This window comes from Aspergillus luchuensis, chromosome 8, assembly GCF_016861625.1.
Source record: "Aspergillus luchuensis IFO 4308 DNA, chromosome 8, nearly complete sequence".
Classification (NCBI taxonomy): Eukaryota; Fungi; Ascomycota; class Eurotiomycetes; order Eurotiales; family Aspergillaceae; genus Aspergillus; species Aspergillus luchuensis.
Window position 1 is genome coordinate 3,169,420 of NC_054856.1, and position 19,864 is coordinate 3,189,283.

Here is a 19,864-nt window from a genome sequence, read left to right on the forward strand (position 1 = left end):
CTTCCCTCTGCTTTGACTGCTCTGTCCGTGGCTGGAGCATTGCTCTCCCCTCCCTATCTCGCAACTAGCTGCTGGAACAGCTTTAGTCCCTACCCCATCTCTCCCTTGCTACAATCAACCCCCCCGTCTCTTCTGCGGAGTACAACAACCGGGCGGGCTGAGCTATAGTTCCCTACTATCGCCCATCGCCTTCAGAAGCTGCGAAGCGCCGAGCCCACTCGCGCTGGCGTTTACAGATACACCACTCTACCTTGGAGTTCATTGGTTAGTTTGGCTACTGCCTTATGCCCCTCTATCTAACCCCTGAAGCTTCCAAGCTCAGATACTACTTACTAGCTCCCCCCTTTGTTGCAGCGCCGTTCCTGAATGGTCATTTAATTGATTGGTTTTGGTAGATCGCTCGTCTCCGAGTCCCACCAGACAGCGCAGGTAATCGCACCGGTCCTGCTAGCAGTGTCATACAATCGGCCCCGTTTACTTGGGTAATTGCTCTGCACACGCCCACTTCTGGTGTTTGTTATCCGCTAGCTTGTTCTTTTTTCACGCCGCGCGTCTCTGTCGCATATTGAGCCTTGTGTGCGAACACTAAGAAGTTCGAGCGAGTCACTTGTCCCGCCAACCGCCACTTCCTCCCTTCCTACTTCGGTACCCGAGATTCTGTCTTGCCTTGACGACTGCCATTACTTACGCGCGACAAGGTGTATTCGATTAGGCTGCGTATTTACACTTACCGAGCTGTCAACAATAGTCCTGCTTTTGTCGGTCTTCCACCTGCGCACACGCACCTGCGAGATTGGCGGAGAATACGGACGGACAGGCGCCGCATATACTTCATCCACTCATCCTGAATTTCCTGCGATGCTCAATAGCAGGCCGTATCGTATCTCGGAATCGTACCTACTTTGAAATCCACCGCTATGTCTACATCCACCGAGGATCCCTTTGCCTTCATCGCGAACGAACAGAAGCCCGCGCCGGCCAAGAAGCCGCATTGGAGAGATAAACTGTTCTCAAAGGACAAGCGGGCCAAGGGCTCTACGGATCAGCAGATAGAGGCTTTCCTCGCACCTACTCGCTCGAAATCCGTATCCTACGGAGCGAGTCAGACTACGCCTCCGCGATTGGATGCCACCCAAAAATGGCCGTCTGCCCACGATGTCCTCAATGCGGCTTCGTTGAACCCAGCCCTTCATGATGCTCCCCCGCCCGTGGACTTTACGAAACCACCCTTCAAGAGTCGTCGGAAGGGGTTGACGGTCAAGTTCAGTGCCCATACTCCAGAAGTGATAGGAGAAGGGGGTGATGAGACTGACAAGCCGACAATTGAGATCTCCTTATGTCGTAATAACCAGAATAGCTACAGTCCCAGTATGGTGGATGACTTGGGTGACCGCCAGCCAAAGCTTCCACAACTTCGCCTGGACACTTCGTTTGGTGACTTGGGCGCCCCGGCGCCGCAGCAGAGAGATGCGCAGAAGGGGACACGTATAGAGGATTGGAAGCCGCTGTTGCTACAGAACCCTCAGGACGCTGATTTCCTGATGACATTGAACCTGGGAGAAAGAGGTTCCCGCTTATCATTCCGTGCTTCACCTGAGTCCCATTCGTTTGCCCAACGGATACGAGACAAGATGCAAGCTGAGGAGGGACGTGCTTTGCAGCACCGAATGCCAGATCCACCCTCCCCTGCAGATGAAGCAGGGGTACAAAGTCCGGCAGAGGCCGTACCTGACAGCCCTAGTTCAACCTATGAGACGCCTCCCCTTTCGGAGACAGAGCCCAGCCCGCCAGAGAACCCGTTTCGAGAACCCCAAGTCCCTCCTCACATCGATCGTAGTCCAGTTGATCGCAGCCCTGAAACCCCGGTCCTTCCTTCGATCCTCTCTCCTGGCGGAAGTACCCAAAGCCTTTCTCCTCCAAAGCGGCAAATCATACCCAAGATGGCGGAACAACCTGACGCCCCCTCTCCTCCAGCCAGCAGGGATAACCGCGATACTTCCCGGAATCCTCAGGCTCCCAAGTTTACATTGCGGTCTGTTGCTAACCAACTGGGTGACACGGCTTTCATTGATCTGAAAGCGTACATGGCGCAGTTTAAAGGCTTGATCCAAGCCTCTGCGGAGGAAGCCAGGCCCATACAGGACACCTCTCTGTCCGAATGGGTGAGAACTGAAGTGTGGTGGTTTCTGCGGGGAAAGAAACGGCTTGAAGTTTATGCACGGTCACGCCCCTCCAGCTCTGGCACACGATCACCCCTTCTCAGCTCTACAGAAAGCGCGAAGCAAGCCATCGTGGATCTTGCTAAGGCTTTATGGATCAATGAATATGTTGTCCCACAACATGATGAGGTGACCCGCTATGGCGCAAGGAGTATTGATGCTGTGATTGCGGTAGCCAACATGACCGGGAACGCACAATTAGCGGATCTCCTTAACCTACACCAGGCGATTATGAACCATTCTCGCTCATTAGCCATGTCCATCAAGCGGAACAACATCCTTGTGGCTATTGCATCCCAGGGTGATTCCGCCATACCAGTTGACACTAGTGTTTGGATGCGGTATCCATCTTTCGCTCTGGACGTGGCTGCGGTCCTCTCGGGTACCGTAACAAGCTCGCTACTGGCGGACACGGCAGGAAAGGGGCCTTCCTTTGTGCAAACAATGCCACTCAGTGATACTAGTCGCTATTTTAGCTACGGGACCATGTTTGTGAATGTTCTCGTCAGCTCCAATGAAGATGACATGCCGAAACTGTCTATGCCATGCGCATTGTCCATAATACGTGATCGTGCTGACTGGTATGTCTTCGCCGCGATAACCAGCCAGAATGAACTTGTCAATGTTATGATCCAGTCGGACAAGAAAAAGGGCCCTACATGGGACAGCGTGGACTGGCTAGTCCGGTCACATTCGATAAGGGTGAAGCTGCCGCGTGGATTTGTGTTGGAGGTCGCGTTCCAGGAGGATGACTTCAAGAATATCTGGAAAATTGTCCAGTACACCCGCAAGACCGAAGCCAGCCTGCAGGCTGAGTCGGGTGAAACAGTAATTTTCGAAAATACTCTCAAGTCATTCCAGTATATGGACCCTGGAACGCCCAAAGCCTTCCCAGCCGATCCCATTGAGCGGTGTCGGCTTCGACTCTTCGAAAAGACCATCACTCTGACTGAGGGCACTGGCAGTAGAATTGTGCATCAAGGGTTTCGTCTTGCGGTACTCACAAGCCCAAAGGTCAAGACTCTTAGCAGTGTGCGTCATACCATTGGGTCCGGCGCACCAGTTGTTTTCGGTCTGCTCCGAGGTGAGGATGGAGCACCAGCCCTTCTACTCAAGGTCAAGGAGGAAGGAAGGACCCGGTCTATGGTGATGACGTTCTATGAATCGGAGGATCGCACAAACATGCATACCTTGCTTCTGGGTATTCAGCCTAAGGGAAACGAGGTTAAGTCACCTGAGATCCCAATCCGTGCATACACCGTCCAACAGCCTGCCGATCGTAACACAGGGCAGCCAGCAAAGGATCATCTCCAATTTCCTGCCGGTACAGTCTCGATCATTGACCGTGAGCACACACATGTTGAGCATGGGTACGGTCCGACGGTGCTATCCGAGAATCTACGTGCTTTCATTGCAACCGAATGGGGATCTGTCACGGATCGGATCAATCTCGGTATGCTTTCCAGATCATTGTTGAGAACTTCGCTAACGATATCCTAGGGCCCGGTGAGCTGAAACTGGGACTTGATGTCAACAATCGGACGGGGCTTAGCCTGTACCGACCTGGGCAGAAGGACTGGACTGTGTCCGTTGCTGAGAATCTAGTACTACCAGAGATGCCAGATAAGATAACAGATTTCTTGAAAATCGCCACGGCTAAACCAATGATCCGACGATTCGACTTTGCATCTGTACAAGGTAATATACAATGCTCTTTATATCGGCCTGAAACGACTTTACTGATATGCCTCTCAGATCTTCATATGTTCGAACGAGCTGTAACGGGCTACCAGGTGCTTTTTGACAGGTATGCATAAGTCAGATTTGTTGAAAGGGACCATAACTAATACTGGGAATGTAGTGTGGCTACCTCGTTCGCCATCTCACGACGCCGGATGGTTGTCCCGATCACTAAGAAGTGGGAATCCAGCCTAGCTCGAATCCAAGTGATTAAGCGCGACAGAATTGTGCAGCTGGTAGTCTTCTTCAGTGACTTCCATCATGGAAAATGCATGAACTTCGTTCTCAAAGGCACCGACACCCTGGAAAGCTTCGGGAAAGCTGGCAAGTTTGGGGTTCGGATTGTGGATGCCAAATTTGCTCTGCCGAAGACTGAAGATGACCCGGCATCGGACTTTGTATCTCTGGACTCTCCGGATTACCCAATGGAGCACGACGACATTTCAATTGCCTTTGACTCTGAAGCAGGTATGCCGAGTGATCCCTTGCTATTGCGCATGTTTGGTGTTGATACTGATATCCTATAGATCGGACGAATTTCCATGCGGCTGTGCCCGGATCAGTCCGTGAGCCGTCGAGGATGAGCTCTCTGCGTCGTTAGGCTTAAGCTGAGTCCGACTGTCACTGGTTTTGCAGTATCCATTTCCTACTTGTGCACTCATCCATCCATCCATCATCACCTCGCCCACCAGTCGGCCCGCGCGTCACGTGCCGGTTATCCGATGCGGAGCAGCCTCTCCCCCTCTTCGGCTCCCCTTCCCCACTCTTCCTGAGTCACGACAGCAAATCTCCGAATGGCGAATGGCCGGCATTCCCGACTGCGTCCGCGCGGCCTGACGTTTCTTCTTCTCATCTTTTCTCATCATCACCATGGCTCCCGCTAATCGAGAAATGGGCGCCTCCACGCGCGCTCTTCATGTCGACGATGCCCTGAATGTCGTCACGGATGTGGCTCCGCCAATTCACGTGGCCACTACTTTCCGCTACTCTGACAACCCCAATGAATTAGTGCCCTGGGCCGACCGCAGTGGGGTAGGTGTCTTACTCCCCGAATACACTCCGAGCTCAATGCTAACTGTGTTTCCGTGTCTAGGATCAGAAGGACAACACAGCTCACGTCTATTCTCGGTTGACCGCCCCTAATTATACTCGATTTGAAGCTATCTTGTCTTCACTCCTCAATGGAAAGGCCATTAGCTACTCCTCGGGGTTGTCAGCTTTGCACGCGGCGCTAGTCCTGCTCAAACCCCGCCGGATTGCCATTGGGAACGGTTATCACGGATGCCATGGCGTGATTTCTCTGTTCAGTCGCCTCACTGGACTTCAGAAGCTAGACCTGGATTGTCCTGCCGAGCAATTGGAGGCTGGCGACGTGATTCATCTGGAAACTCCGGTCAATCCCGAGGGAATCGCCTTCAATATCGAAGCGTATGCTCAAAAGGCTCATTCTCGTGGCGCGTACCTCATTGTTGATGGCACATTCGCCCCGCCCTTCCTCCAAGACCCTTTCGAATGGGGTGCCGATTTGGTGTTGCACTCGGGGTCGAAGTATTTTGGCGGACACAGCGATGTTCTTTGCGGAGTTCTTGCTACACAGCGTGAGGATTGGGCGAAACAGCTGCTTGAGGACCGGATCTTCTTGGGCAGTGTGATGGGAAATATGGAGAGCTGGTTAGGCGTTCGCAGCTTGCGGACTCTGGAAGTCCGAGTGCAGCGCCAGAGCCAGAACGCAAACAACCTTGTATCCTGGCTGAACGATGCACTGCGTGCGCCCAGCCCCGCTCCGGATAGCGACGAAGCTGTGGTTCAGCGTGCCCTCGAACAGGTGTTCCACGCCAGCTTGCAGAAGGAGGACGAGTCTTGGCTGTTGAAGCAGATGCCCAATGGGTTCGGACCGGTCTTCTCGATCACCATGAAGACGGAGGATTTTGCCCGGAAGCTCCCGAGCAAGCTGGCATTCTTCCAGCATGCCACCAGTCTTGGAGGAGTGGAAACGTTGATCGAATGGCGGACAATGTCGGACGCGACTGTGGATCGCCGGTTGCTGCGCATCAGTGTCGGATTGGAGAACTGGGAAGATCTCCGGCAGGATCTGGTGACCGCGTTCAAGGAATTAGTCGAGGGTAAATAATGACTGAATTGAACGATCTCATAGATATGACTTGGCACTTCAGATGATGTTTACATCAGTAATCTCTCGATCTCCGCATAGTACTACTGCTTAGTTGGAGACATTCTACCCCATAACCTACCAACTGGTCAGTCCCGCCGGCGCGGCACCACCACCACTCTTATCATCCACATCCTTATCAGCAGACCCCGCACGCCCGCCTTATGTTTTCTCCCTATCTTTCTCCCCTCCTTAATCCTACCCTTGATCAATAAAACCAACCAACCAACAAACAGTTTTCATCAAACTCCCTAATATTCTTAATTTATAACCACCCAAAACCCAAAACATGTCCTCGAAAGAGAATACAACATTCCAAATCCACTACTTCGCCTCCGCATCCACCTACACAGGCAAACAAACCGAACGTCTCCCCGCCCCCTTACCGCTGCCGAGACTCTTCGATACCCTTGAGTCCATGTACCCGGGGATCAAAGAGAAGGTGTTGAGTAGTTGTGGGGTGAGTTTGGGGGATGAGTATGTGGATGTTGAGGCTGATGGGGAGGGGGATGGGGAGGTGGTGGTTATTAAGCCTGGGGATGAGGTTGCGGTGATTCCGCCGGTTAGTTCGGGGTGATCAACGGTCTACTCCTATTAGAATGAGTGATATTGGTTGCTTGGCTAGGTAGAGTAAGTAGTTTGTGGGTTATTGGTTTTGATGTCTGTTTTTTTGGCTGATTATTGTTTGGTATAGGTATAGGTACATGCGCTGGCTAGTGGGGGGAGGTGGGAAGTCTAGAGTATTAGGGTGTGGGTTTTGCTTGGACGTATATGATTGAAGTGGGAAAGAGAGACATAGGAAAGAGATCAATGAAGGGACAGAATGCAATGCAAGGGGATAGATTAGGGGGATGGGGGTTGTCACCACCGTCAACATCAACATCAACATCAACATCATATTAGCATTATCAGCGCCATCGTCATCATCGTCCATCGTCTAACCATCCAACTTCTCCACACCCGCTGCCTTCTTCTGTCTCCAAAGCACGAGTCCGCAAACGCCTGAGAAGAAGAACATGATACTGCGCAGGCCACCATCGTTAGCATCATCCGCTCAACTTTATCAGGTTACTCACCACATAGCGATACACAACCCCCAAATGGACTTCGCCTCCAAACACACCGACTTACTCGCTCCAATCCAGGCCGTATAGTTCACCGTCCCGCCACTCAGATCCTCCAAATAACTGCTCAGATGCGTGGCGAACGTATACGCCGATGATCCGCTCGACCCGTCGCTGCTGAGCTTGTTGCATTGCAGGTAGGAGAGTGGCTTCCCGATGATGACTGATACCACGATCACGGCGATGAGGAGGAGGGTGTCGAGGATGGCGGAGATTAGGAAGTGTAGGATGTTGTCGAGGAAGAGGATCGTTGTGATGAAGCTGTATATCACTGCGATGCTGGTCTGGTTTCCCATTCAAGGGTGGTTAGAGGGGTGGATGTTGGGTAGGTAGAAAGTTGGGGGAAAGGACGTACCACTGTGATTGTCCCGATGAAGATGGCTGGGGGCGTGGCGCCGTTGGAGACAATCTCGGCGATGAAGTTCGCTGTTAGTCCGATTATGGCGATGAGTGAGCAGAGCTGGATGATGCGCGCGCAGATGAAGGTTGCGCCGAGGAGTCCGTGGGGTGCCATGTTCTTCTTATTCTTCCTTCCTGATGGCAGTTGTAGCTGCTAGGGCGAATAGATGTGTGTATTATAGAGTGGATAGCTCGATGACGCACTTCACGAGTGAGATGGGTTGTAAGAGAAGAGAGAGTGTGTGCTAGCCAAATGGCCGTGATTAATACGTATGCAAACACAACAGTTGAGATCAAACAATGATACAAAGGAGTGTAGTAGCACAAATATCCCGAATCAAAGGAATGTATAAGACAATGGCAAAGGAGACTGAGAGAGACCGTGAGTTTTCGCTGTTTGACTTGCGTGTAGACAAAGCAAATCCACGACAAGAACCAACCTCTTTAAATATCCCTCTCTCCAAGAACCTATTCAAACCATGAAGCTAGGCGAGAATACACGGCACAGAACCTCAAGTTCCAGGCCCAGACAAATTTAGCTACACTCGTGCCGGCCGTGTTCTAGATCCGACCGATGAAGATCCGTCGAATATTGGTTGCTGAGCTCTCATTGCGTGATGAAGCGCCGACGGGACGGTAGAGTCTGTTCAGACCTGTTTAAGGAGCGCTTTGTTTGGAGAAGGTGAAGCGAGCGCTTACTTCATACATAGCTAGCTATCAAGAGGATGAGCTCAGGTAAGTGCGCGGTAAAGAGCTAGGGCTGCACCGGGATGGGTCTACTCCACACCGGCGCTTGGAGATGCCATAGCGGGAACGTTCCTGGCCAACGACCCACGAGAGCTTAATTGAACATGAGACGACTGGCGTGTGGATGATTGGCGCGGAGGGTATTTTTGGGGTTTTATTGCAGTGGGGAGAGGGACTTGCTCAGCCTCATTCTGTCTATTACCATCACTATCAGAGGGTCAGTACGCCGTACTTGGAGGGAGTGGCATGGGAGGCGCCTGCAATGCAGATCGCGCTGTCGCCGTCCAGCTTCTCGGGAGTGTCGTCTGTGGCGTTTTCTATATTAAGGATGTGCGTGTAGATTAATTGGGATCGTTTCGTGGAGAAGCGCATTGACTCAGGGTATGTCCCGTACCTGCAGTGGAAGGACTGTAGGCGGGACGTTGGGGTTGTGGGTATTGGCTGAGAGTGAGCGCCAATATTCCTCGAGATGGCCCTGTAGTGGGATCTGCTGCTACTTGCCCCGTTTCTGGGGAGGTGCTCTTGATGCTAATATTGTCGGCATTTGAAAATGTCTTTTTGGTTTTGATTCTTATCGTGCGTGGGTGTTTTTGGTAGGCCTGCATGCAGGTAGCCACGTTCGTTTACAGAGCTAGTAGCTTGGAGTAGTATACCCTTGCTGATGAAGTCGCTGACATGAGTGCCTCATTAGATGGGTAATTGATGCTGATTGAGCTTGATATCGTGTATGGTGAAATCGTCTAAGTAGAGCTCGAGCATGACGTAGCCCCAAAGTGGTCATGTTGCAAGCTCCTTAGAAGCTGGACTGATCCTGCGCCATCCCTGCATTAGCTGGTTGGGTGGTCGTAGTCAGACCACTATTGACTGCGCCTCTCGCCTTGTTCATGCTACTGGTCACTGCGAGCATCGGTAAAATACGGTCCAATCATACCGAAAGCACAACCCACTGCTTTGGTGACGTGACAATGTTGATAGTAGATCTTCATATTGTCCCGCGCCAACGGTTTGGTTGGGGAGAGGCTTCATTCTAGGAGAATGTTGTATCGTTGGGCAATGCTTCGATGTGCGCAAGTTGCTTGCCGTCGAATAGACAAGTTGTTGGGCTTCGCAGAGCTAGCGTGTCCAACGACTAATGCAGAAGGCCGCAACATGGTAGGACCGACACTCGATGTAATAGCAGTAGCAACTATGATAAGGTCTTGATGTCTAGCAGGACAACTCTCAGCCGTCCACGCAATAGCTGCTTCATCTTGGTAGTGCTCCAGGAGTCCCGAATCCCTTTGGGGGCTTGCAGAAATTTGTATCTATTATCTCACCCAATTTTGGCAAAATCAGTAGATCCCAGCATGTAAAACAGCACGAAAGCATGTAATGAGATAGTATCTGCTCCCTGAAAATGTTGTCATTGGTACACAAAGGTCTCTATACTATCCTTTGATAAAATGAGGATATCGAATTCTGATCAAATTTACACCGGTGAGCGTTCTCGACCAGAACACAATAGTGTCTACGCGTAGACTTCCTTCATGCGGTTCCATTATTGTCTCAGAGTCCGACTTCTCTCACTGCTTTATGTTGTGTTTCCTGGCATGGAGCATGTTTCTGTAGTTGCGGGTGGACCCTGATAGCTTGCATCATCCTGGTACGGTGGGACGCTGCCCAATGAAGACTTGAAGCTCATAGGGTAAAACAAGCTGGGTATACTTGCGATTTCAGTGACTTCGAGCTGGATTACATCGTCCAGCCGAAAGCCCATCCATATACGAGTAGTATGAGCGTAATAAATATATTGTGCTCATCAAAGTGCTTCAAGTAGATCTGCCAACCATATCTGGCTAGAAACACTTGACTTTCAGGCCAGTGGACTGGAGATACACACTTTATGATAGTATCTAAGCTAATATTATGCAAACAGTCAGTACTCAATTGCTCACGCAGCAGATTTGTAGCACTTCGTACCGTCCCAGTTGTTGGGTGACGTTCCAAACATCATCTGGTAGACTAATGTGCTGATATCACGCACAATGTAGTTGAATTTTGCCTTCCTTGTTAAATAAACTGAGATGGATGTCTTTTGATCCCTCCACAAGGACAATAAGAGATCGCACAGCTAAGCCAACAATTGCATAATTCGGGGAAAACTCGGAATTCGTAGTGCCAGGTACATATACTCACCGCCCCAGCGGTAAGTGGCAACTGCCGGCAGTATGTAGATTTTACAGCCGCGGAGATTCGCCGCAGCTGCTTCCACGCCTCTTGCTCCATCAAGCAATTGAGCTCCAGGTTGTGGGCATGTATGATGGGTGGTCCAGAATGCCTTTGTTACTCCCAAAGACGAGAGTATTGCAGAGGGCGGCTGGTGTGAATTACGCGCTCACGCCGAGACTCTGCGGAGCTGCCTCGCGCGCGCCACCTCTCCTTCGCCGGAGCAATCTCTCAGACTACTCGCAAATTGTATCACGGAGATGCTTCAGCGCAGGCTCAAAGGTATGAATCCTTTTCTAAATTGTCGAGTTTTGCGGCTAACCATTATACTCCTTAGTATCTCGATCAAGACCTACTGAATTCGTCAACTGAGGTGCTTAACCTCCGTCTCAAGCTCGAGTTTGACGAGCACAAGGACATCCGGACCTATCTGCGAAAATGGCAACAGTCCCATTCCAACGACTTGGACCCTGTCCGAGGCCCAGGGACTTCGAATTCACTGGACGCGTCGGCACCTTGGGTGGGAAACATGCTCAATGACAACCGTGAAGCTCGCGATGCCGGAAGCGATGCTCTACGAGCGGCAGATGACTCTTTGGAGTTCACAAACTCGGCCGACGAAGGAGAGGGCTTAAATCAATACTTGGAGCCGGGTGATCTGGTGGCGATGACTGCGTAAGTGCAACCTGACGTGTGCTGCTGTGCATGATCATGGCCGCTAACTTCTTGCGGAACAGCGTCGACGGTATCCTGACATTTGCCATCTATATCCGCTCCATCCACAAACAGCAACAATTCTATACGGACAGAGGAAAATGGCGGATTGCTTTTGCCAAGGATCTTGACTATGTCGTCAAGGGGTTTGTGCCTCCAGAAATGGTTGCGCCCCTGCTCCCGCACGTCCCTGGCGCCGCCGCTCAGATGAAGACAGAGTTCCAATCCGTGACCGAAGGTGGAGTTCCGAGAAATGTTGGTGCGGATCTTCTCAAGAAAATGTACACCTTCGACCAAGACGCGCAGGAGCTGTACCGCGCAAATGCAGCCCGGTTGGACAGCATCCATGACATTGTGGCCGATGAGGAAAATTACCGTGAATATACGTTGGAGGAGCTGACCTGCAAGGCGCTTGATATTGAGAAAGATCAGCTGAACGATGTGCTCTTGTTCCTCGTCCATCGCGTCGCTCACGCCAATGCTTTCTTCATCGAGTATGATCGGAGTTCGCTTTTTGCCAACCATTACCTGGTTAAACCGAGACGGATCGCTAGAGTTCTGGATACGGTCACCACGTGGGCTCACGAGCACCAAGATCACCTTTACCAGAATGTAAATGGCAAAGGGCTTCCCAACTTGAAGGACCATCCTCTACAGAAATTCGTCCAGAAGGCCCAGCGTCTCATCAAGCGTAGCCGAACCGCGCGCGCGCCAACTACCATGGCTTGCGTCGGTCCAAGTGCTCATCGATTCACTCCGGACCAGGATGGCAAGCATACGGTCTATCGTGAAATGGTTACAGAAAAGTTCAGTGACACCGATCTTATGATCATCGAATACTTACAACTATGGTGTCTTCCGCCGCGCAGAATGACGTCTGGGACCATGCGCTCGGCCGGTTCGCATATAATGCGTAGCACAGGCATGTATGGCGCTGTGGAACTGAACCCCATGACGGCAACGCTTTTCCTACAAGAACTGGGCGTTTTCTACCCGTGGGAGAATATTCGCTTGTTCGACCAAGGTCTGGCCCTTCCCGGCCACGGCATTTCTCCCAGCTCGGATGCGGCGTGGGAGGAAGTCCAAAAAGAGTGCGAGAAGCTCAACTCACAGGAGCTTCCTGATAAGATGAAAGATGTGCGTACTGACTGGGGCGACCTACCGGTTTATTGTGTGGATGATGCCACTGCTCAGGAGATCGACGACGGTGTTTCTCTCGAGCGCATTCCGGGATCAGACGATACATTCTGGGTCCGTGTACATGTAGCCAACCCTACTGCATTCCTTGATTCTGAAGGCAAGGTTATGCAGTACGCCGCTTCCCGCCTCCAGACGATGTATGCCCCAGAGCGTACATATCCTATGATCCCGAGCTCCCTCACGCAGAAGCACTTCAGTTTGGCCCCAGGCCGTCCAACTCTCACATTCAGCGCGAAGATGAATTTGCAGGGCGAAGTTCTTGATACCGACATCAGGAATGGAGTGGCCAGGAACGTCATCTATATAACCCACGGCAAGCTACGCAGTCTTTTCGAACCTAGTTTCGAAAAGGAATTAGAGCCCTTGAGAGTAGGGGGAGAAGTGCCGAAGCGGAATTTGCGTGAGGAGTTACAAGAGGAAGTAGATGAGAAGGATGAGTCCAATTTCCGTACGCTGAGACAGTTGATGCTGGCGTTCCGGGAACACCGACGCAAAAACGGCGCCATGGAATGGCCTTCATCTCCCGACATCTCTCTTTCAATGACTGCGGGGACAGAGCCTTTGAATCCTTCCAATATGAAGGTTACGGAAGGGCGTTACGTTCTTGGCGATCCTGTCATTGAACTGGCCCAACAACAAGTTGATCCTCACGAAGTCCCTGATATGACGAAGCGCAACCTTATCTCGACTCTAATGAACCTGGCCTGTTGGGTCTCCGGAAAATGGCTGGCCGAACGCAACATCCCTTCTGTCTATGACGGAACGTACTATCATCCGGAATACCCTAAAGTAACAAATGAGAACCTCTCCCAATACGGAGGGCAAGCTTGGTTGCAATTGGCAGCTCCGAAGGGTATCTCTTCATCCAGTCCCCTCCATCATACGCCTCTTGGACTTGACACCTATGTCAAAGCAACCAGTCCCCTGCGGCGGTACACGGACGTCCTTGCTCATTATCAAATCGAAGCCGCGCTTCGCTTCGAACACGAGCATGGCCGCCGCCTGGACGCCCAGACGGATGAGCCTGCTCTGCCTTTCTCTCGTGAATACGTTGATGAATATATTTCTCGGTCCCGGTGGAAGCGCAACCGCATCCGGGAATGTGATTTAGCCTCGAAGCAATTCTGGGCATGCATGCTTCTGTTCCGCGCCTTCTACTTCTCCGAGTGCCCACTACCCGAGACTTTCGAGTGCTTGATCCAGAGGCCATACAGCAGCACCTCCATGGCCGGTACGCCATACGGAAACGGATACGCTGCTGTTATCACGTCCCTGGGAGTTCGCTGCCAGGTCTTGATACCCGAAGAGATGTCAGACGCACCTGACCTGGACATCCTCAGTATTGTGGACGCTAAGATTACTGCCGTTGATATGGCACGCTCGCTCGTGGTCATGGAAGCAACGCGGGTCGTTAAGCCGTTTCAACGGGTGGGAGAATGGAAGTGATGCATTTGTACAGTGAATATCGAGTTTTGGTCATCGGTGTTGTTGTAGGAGTTCCGGTAACAGCATCAATTTAAACGCTCTCATCTCTGGTTAATATACGAAGCGTCTGGTGTTTATATTATATGTACCATAGTTTGCAAATAGATCTTATTGTCGATATCCCAATAGGCAAGAGCAACTAGCTCATGTGACAACTCTCCTCGTCATACCTCGCTGGTTTCCACGACTCGAACCTTGAGTGTCCATACTCCTTTTTCCGGACGCTGTACTATCATTTCCCGCGTAAATTTCATATTCTCAGGGCGCGTCTCGAATAGCTCGAGGTCAAAGCGACGCACAATGGCCGCCAGCGTCATGTACAATTCTGCATAGGCGAGGCTGATCGATGATTAGCTTATGTTATTGATGGTGAAGGATTTGTACTCACTTCATGCCTATACAGATTCTACTGCCCCGTGTGAAAGGAACTAGGTATTTGGTAAGATTGTCCCCCCGTTCAGCAGCTTGGATCCATCGCTCGGGGTCGAAGCTTTCAGGATCTGGGAAAATCGCGGGATTACGGTGGATAAAATAGCTGATTGTGCTGACCGGAGTCTTCGTAGAAAACAGTGTCAGTTCATTATCCTCCTGTTCGAACAGTTATGCTTACGCCAGGCGGGATCTCGTATCCCTTATAATATAGTGTCTCTGTTGGTGCCACTCGCGCTGGTCTCAAAGCTGCTGCCCCAAGCCGGAGAGCTTCATTGATGACGGCCGTCTACCCATCACAACTAGTTAGTGCTTGGTGTCAATGCTCGCATGTACATTGGTCTCGATTGTGTACCAGGTATGGCAGCCGCTCCAGCTGTGCCCAATTGGCTTCACTAGTTGGCTTAGGCATGACTTGCTGCAGTTCTTGCCGGAGCTTTAAGTAAAGGTCTTTGTTTCGCAGAAGATGATACGTCGCAAGCGTCAATGTCGCTGCCGTGCTTTCTGTACCCCCGAGGAGGACAATGAAGCTCTCATCGCGCAGGCGTGATACAGACCGCTCGCTCGCAGGTACAGAAGGATCGCTCAGAGCATGATATATTGTCCTTCGTTTTGCGCCTTCGTGGGCTAAAACCTCGTCTGATTGACGGGAAATCTGCTCCTGCATGTCATATACATTTGACAATGCAGGACGAACAAGGCGCATGAGCCATATTGGCAAAGCTTTCGTTAGGGCTGGAATAATTGGGAAGAATCGGAACAAATGGCAGGCACTAGTGCCCTTGGCCAAGATGTCCCATACAATGTTTCTTTTTACCAGGTCCTTTTCTCTCAGATACCCGTTGTCTTTGCCATAAAGATAGTGTGTGATGATGTCTCCCGTAAGTGCAGTGAAGGCTGTACTTAACGCGAACACCGCTTGCTCGGCATGTACCCGTTCCAGGTGCCATGCTAGAAGGGACACCTTCTCTTGAACGACACCTGAGAGCTCAAGTACAGCCTTCTTCGAGAAGAACGGATTCAGCGGGGCTCGACGAGCACGGTGAAGATCATGATCGACGGTTGCCAGAGCCGCATATGATGATGCATATGATGATACCATGCGCGGATCCTTCTCACGTTTCCGGCCATACCCAGCATAGATCTCGTCATACATAGATGGGTCAGCAATATGGACTTCTCGCGGGTTTATTCGCACGATAGGGCCTTCATATATGGTCAGTATTGTGCATTAACAGTGGTCCGGTAGAATACCGTATGCTCTATGCATCTTCTCGATTTCCCATATGAATTTTCCACCACGGATAACATCGTGGTAGAATTCATGCAGGTGAGTGGCAGCTGCTAGTTTCGGCCCTGGGATTTTGCTAAGGGGGTGAAAATAGATACGGTATATTGCTCTCGCAGAGACACAAAAGACAACCAAGAGTGATAGAAGGGTGTACATCATGAGAGACAGTCAGTTTATCTTAATTTTTAATCAAAAACCGCGTCTTATCAGTGTAGTTTGGAGTGATGCCAGCTACCCATATATAGTAACAGTCCCTGTTCAGAAGGCATGCACATCTTGCGAATCCCCTTGACGAGCAACACTAAGAGGCTCTCATCTTCAGACCTTGGAGTCGGGGCGGTTCCGTCCACTGCATTGACTCGTTGGAGTTCGGCGCATTCAGCCAGACCTGACTCATGTTTACGATAGGCGGTTGTCCAGAAGGTACCTATCGTGTGGCTTTCTACTTCCATTGAAAGTCTGCGGCTAAATTAGCTACGTTATATCCCGGTTAAACACAAGTCTCGAATGAGGATCTGGATACACCGAATTAGCGCCAGAGAATCACCAGGGTCGGAATAGTGTCACCAGGAATAGCAAATAGTCGTCGACGATCCCAATATCGAGTAACCCACATGTCGAGAATGCGTTGCTATGCTCGGGTGCTACTGAGCAGAAGGTGGCTGAGCGAACAGACATCTGGCTTGCAGCTGTGCTAGGGCCCAGGTGAGTCCTCGTAAGCTGATCATAATTGTGATTAAGACTTTGATAGTCTGACTGACACAATGGCTTTGTTGTAAGAGGGGCATGCAATATTAATACCTTTCATCCAGGACTATAAGCTTTCAGCCTAGTTGTGCACCGGTGTCATTGGATCTGGACCGGCAAGATTATATCCAGCGTGTCATCCCGTCTTCCGGCCGATCTCAACAGATTACGGTTAAGCAGCTAACTGACCATATGAATGCAGGAACTGTGTTATAAACCGCTCCAATATCAGATTTGCAATTACTCTAGGGTTTCGGCCTGCGTCCGACCTGATTGTAGCGGACATCCGCTGTAGCCGCCACCGCATATTCTCCGAATACTGTCCAGGACGACATCCGACGCAGGTTTGCTTCAGGACTGCATGATTTACGAGCAGGACCAATACTGGTGACATAAGCCACATGCACGGGAATATGTTATGACGCACATACGTATGCCATATTCTCCGATATCCACATAGGCCTGTTGAGATATTAGGAAGAGACGAGGCTTCCATTCCAGACAGTGAGACTATTACTTTCCATTCAAAAAGACATACTAGGTTCTAGGATTCTTTCCTCCTAACAACCTAAGTCAATCATATCATGGCTCACTTTAAGAGACGGTCACTGAGGGAAAATGGAAGATTGTCTCATGCAGGATACCTGCAGCAATCACGCCAACAGGCGGCCCATTCCGCCACCGTTGATATGGTCGGGATTTCCGAGTGGCTATGGTCTAACTAGGGTTAGTAAACAGTAAGTAGCGGTGGGAATTCAGACACCTGGTGATGAAGATGTTTGCTATGAGTTCAGAATATCAGCAAGAAACCTCGCAGGAACTTACCCTAATTGGTTGGTACTCGGACAAAGATGCCGTGCTAGGTTGAGATGTTGCCAGTACGGCTCTATAGTATGCTCACCGATCTTTCTACATGATGGACTTCACATATAGAGAGGTGTCTACGTTACAGGGATTCAAATCAGACAATATACACATCATATAGACTAAACTCAGCATGCATCCCTGCTGCTATACGCGGCGTCTACGTAGACACTCTCAATGAGCAGAGAAATGGCCTCGGCCATACATACTAATCCAGCCAGTAAATAATACATTCTCGTCCATCTAGATATATTCACCCTATCATACACACAGTCCTTCTCCCTATGTACTCCATTACTATCTATCCCCATACCATACATACCACATCTAAACCCCAAAAACCTCCTTAACCAGCGTCTTCTTATTAACTAAATCCCACAAAGTCAGTAAACCATCCCCAACTTGAAGAAAGAAACAGAAAGAAAGAAGGAAAAACTCACCCTTCCCCATCGCATTCCTAGGAATCACCCCCTCCAGGACCTTCATCTCCTGCGGCATCTTATACCCCGCCAAGCGATCCTTCAACGCCCTGCGCATATCCAACGCACCCCAGGGCTTATCCCCATTCTTCCCACCTCCTTTACTTCTATACTCGGGCCTGAGGACCACGATCGCGGCGACTTTCTGGCCCCATTGTTCCGAGGGGAGGCCTACGACGGCGGCTTCGGCGATTTGGGGACTTCAGAGATTAACATCACATCAGTTTGATGGTTGTTAAGAGTATTAGGGGGGATAGGGATAGGGGCACTCACAGCGAAAGCAACTCCCTCTCGACTTCCAACGCACTCACCTTCTCTCCGCCCGTCTTGATGATATCTACGCTTCGGCGACCCTGGATGAAGTACATTGGGCCTTGGGCCCATTCGCCGCTTGAGCCGTGGCCGGCGGTGGGGACGGGTCTGCGGACGGCGACGTCGCCGGTCTTGAACCACGGTCTTTTGGGGTCTGTTTCGTCGGCGACGAAGGATTCTTGCGTGGCTTTGTCGTTCGCCCAGTATTCTTTGAAGATGGTGGGGCCGCGGAGCTGGATCTCGCCTTCGCGTTCACGGCCCGTCGTGGGGTCGAGCTCTTCGCCCGGGTTGATGACTTCGTTTGTGTCGGTGTCGACGAGACGGGCTTCTACCGAGGGTAGGGGCCAGCCGACGCTGCCGTCGACGCGGTCGGTGAAGTCGAGCCCGCAGCTGATGGCCATGCCGACTTCCGTCATGCCGTAGCGTTCGAGGAGGACGTTGCCGTTGCTGAGGTCCGACCAGGCCTTTTTTGTCGGGGTGGGGAGGGCGGCGGAGCCGGAGATGTTGAGGCGGAGGTTCTCTGGGGAGATGGCCTGTCGGGCGGCTTCTTGGGTGGGTGTGGGGAGGTTGGGGAACGAGGTTAGGAGGCGGTTGTAGATTGTGGGCACGGCTGTGAGGAAGGTGATTTTGCTGCGTGTGGATGAGGTTTGGGGGAGGAATGGGGCGGCGAGGCGCGTCCAGACGGCGTCGGTGTTGAAGGGGAACATGAATTCGATGGAGGAGCCGGCCAGGATAGGCGTCACAATGGCGTTGACGGTGCCGTGGATGTGGTGTAGGGGGAGGAGGTGGAGGAGCCGGTCTTGCGGGGTGTAGTTCCAGGCTTGGAGGAGGGAGGCCGCTTGGGCTGTTAGGGCGGATTGGGGGATGAGGACGCCTTTCTGGGGGTTGTTAGTTCTGTAGATTTGTGAAGGTGTGGAGGGTCATACGGGTCTGTTGGTGGTGCCGGATGTATAGAGCATCATTCCACCGCGCGATTCAACTCCGATATCCTCCAATGACACTGAACCCGTGTTGTTTGCGCCCACTTTGATCTTCTCCTTGATGTCCAAGACAGGCTCCCGATCCAGACCAGCCTTGACGAGTTCTTGGGCCTTCGCTGCGTACTTCTCCGTTGCAAGCAGCACCTTGGCCTGCGAGTTATCCATGATATACTTCAATTCGCCCATGGGGAAGGCGGGGGACAGCGGAAGGGCAATGGCATCGCTGGCGAGGATGGAGAGCAGCGTCACTAGTACATTTTGTCAGCGAGTATCCCATTAACATCATACATGAGGTGGTCACAGTACCTACGTAGTCGTAGCTATTCTCAGCCAAAAACGCGACCCTCTCGCCAGACAGCCCATCTTTTCCACTCCCAGCAGAGTGGAGCAGCCGGTCTTTAGCTTGCAGCACATCCGCAACCAGATTCCCGTATGTGAATGATCGAGCAGACGCGCTGTGAACCACCGCTAGATTGGATTGATCGTGGTCCTGGAGGGCGCGGAAGAGAGGTAGATTCGGCAGGGAGGAGATCGATCGACGAGCGAGAGGTGTCACTAAAGACCTGGGACGACTAGTAGGAGCACCACATCTCCACGCTAGAAGGGTGTGGAACGAATGTTGACGAGACGGAGAAGCAATCGAGCCCCGGGAGAGGAGCGGCATCAAGGTGCGTCCGGACATGACTGAAGAGATGCGTGGGAACCGTATGGCATGACCCAGCAGCCGTCAGGATATCTCGAGGTTATAATTGTCCCGTT

General features: G+C 51.5%; 7 protein-coding genes across 7 annotated transcripts; 4 read left to right on the top strand and 3 right to left on the bottom strand.

Moving 5' to 3' along the window:
- Positions 1 to 917: 917 nt before the first annotated feature.
- AKAW2_81077S (uncharacterized protein) lies at positions 918 to 4,560 on the top strand (the record flags this gene model as incomplete). Its single annotated transcript, XM_041682169.1, has 5 exons — positions 918 to 3,672; positions 3,720 to 3,917; positions 3,975 to 4,026; positions 4,081 to 4,427; positions 4,487 to 4,560. The coding sequence occupies 5 exons, from the start codon at positions 918 to 920 to the stop codon at positions 4,558 to 4,560; spliced, it is 3,426 nt and encodes a 1,141-aa protein (XP_041549038.1).
- Positions 4,561 to 4,829: 269 nt separating this feature from the next.
- Positions 4,830 to 6,090, top strand: AKAW2_81078S (cystathionine gamma-synthase; the record flags this gene model as incomplete). Its single annotated transcript, XM_041682170.1, has 2 exons — positions 4,830 to 4,991; positions 5,053 to 6,090. The coding sequence occupies 2 exons, from the start codon at positions 4,830 to 4,832 to the stop codon at positions 6,088 to 6,090; spliced, it is 1,200 nt and encodes a 399-aa protein (XP_041549039.1).
- Positions 6,091 to 6,418: 328 nt separating this feature from the next.
- Positions 6,419 to 6,706, top strand: AKAW2_81079S (MoaD/ThiS family protein; the record flags this gene model as incomplete). The annotated part of the gene is made up of 1 exon (XM_041682171.1): positions 6,419 to 6,706. The coding sequence occupies one exon, from the start codon at positions 6,419 to 6,421 to the stop codon at positions 6,704 to 6,706; it is 288 nt and encodes a 95-aa protein (XP_041549040.1).
- A 360-nt stretch (positions 6,707 to 7,066) lies between these two features.
- AKAW2_81080A (uncharacterized protein) lies at positions 7,067 to 7,767 on the bottom strand (the record flags this gene model as incomplete). The annotated part of the gene is made up of 3 exons (XM_041682172.1): positions 7,067 to 7,151; positions 7,206 to 7,537; positions 7,609 to 7,767. The coding sequence occupies 3 exons, from the start codon at positions 7,765 to 7,767 to the stop codon at positions 7,067 to 7,069; spliced, it is 576 nt and encodes a 191-aa protein (XP_041549041.1).
- Positions 7,768 to 10,691: 2,924 nt separating this feature from the next.
- Positions 10,692 to 13,964, top strand: AKAW2_81081S (exoribonuclease II; the record flags this gene model as incomplete). Its single annotated transcript, XM_041682173.1, has 3 exons — positions 10,692 to 10,886; positions 10,942 to 11,279; positions 11,342 to 13,964. 3 exons carry the CDS (start codon positions 10,692 to 10,694, stop codon positions 13,962 to 13,964), a joined length of 3,156 nt encoding a protein of 1,051 aa, XP_041549042.1.
- A 203-nt stretch (positions 13,965 to 14,167) lies between these two features.
- AKAW2_81082A (cytochrome P450) lies at positions 14,168 to 15,588 on the bottom strand (the record flags this gene model as incomplete). Its single annotated transcript, XM_041682174.1, has 4 exons — positions 14,168 to 14,342; positions 14,392 to 14,558; positions 14,614 to 14,721; positions 14,788 to 15,588. The coding sequence occupies 4 exons, from the start codon at positions 15,586 to 15,588 to the stop codon at positions 14,168 to 14,170; spliced, it is 1,251 nt and encodes a 416-aa protein (XP_041549043.1).
- Positions 15,589 to 17,661: 2,073 nt separating this feature from the next.
- AKAW2_81083A (acyl-CoA synthetase) lies at positions 17,662 to 19,787 on the bottom strand (the record flags this gene model as incomplete). The annotated part of the gene is made up of 5 exons (XM_041682175.1): positions 17,662 to 17,702; positions 17,775 to 18,013; positions 18,087 to 19,003; positions 19,052 to 19,353; positions 19,412 to 19,787. 5 exons carry the CDS (start codon positions 19,785 to 19,787, stop codon positions 17,662 to 17,664), a joined length of 1,875 nt encoding a protein of 624 aa, XP_041549044.1.
- Between the last annotated feature and the right edge of the window lie 77 nt (positions 19,788 to 19,864).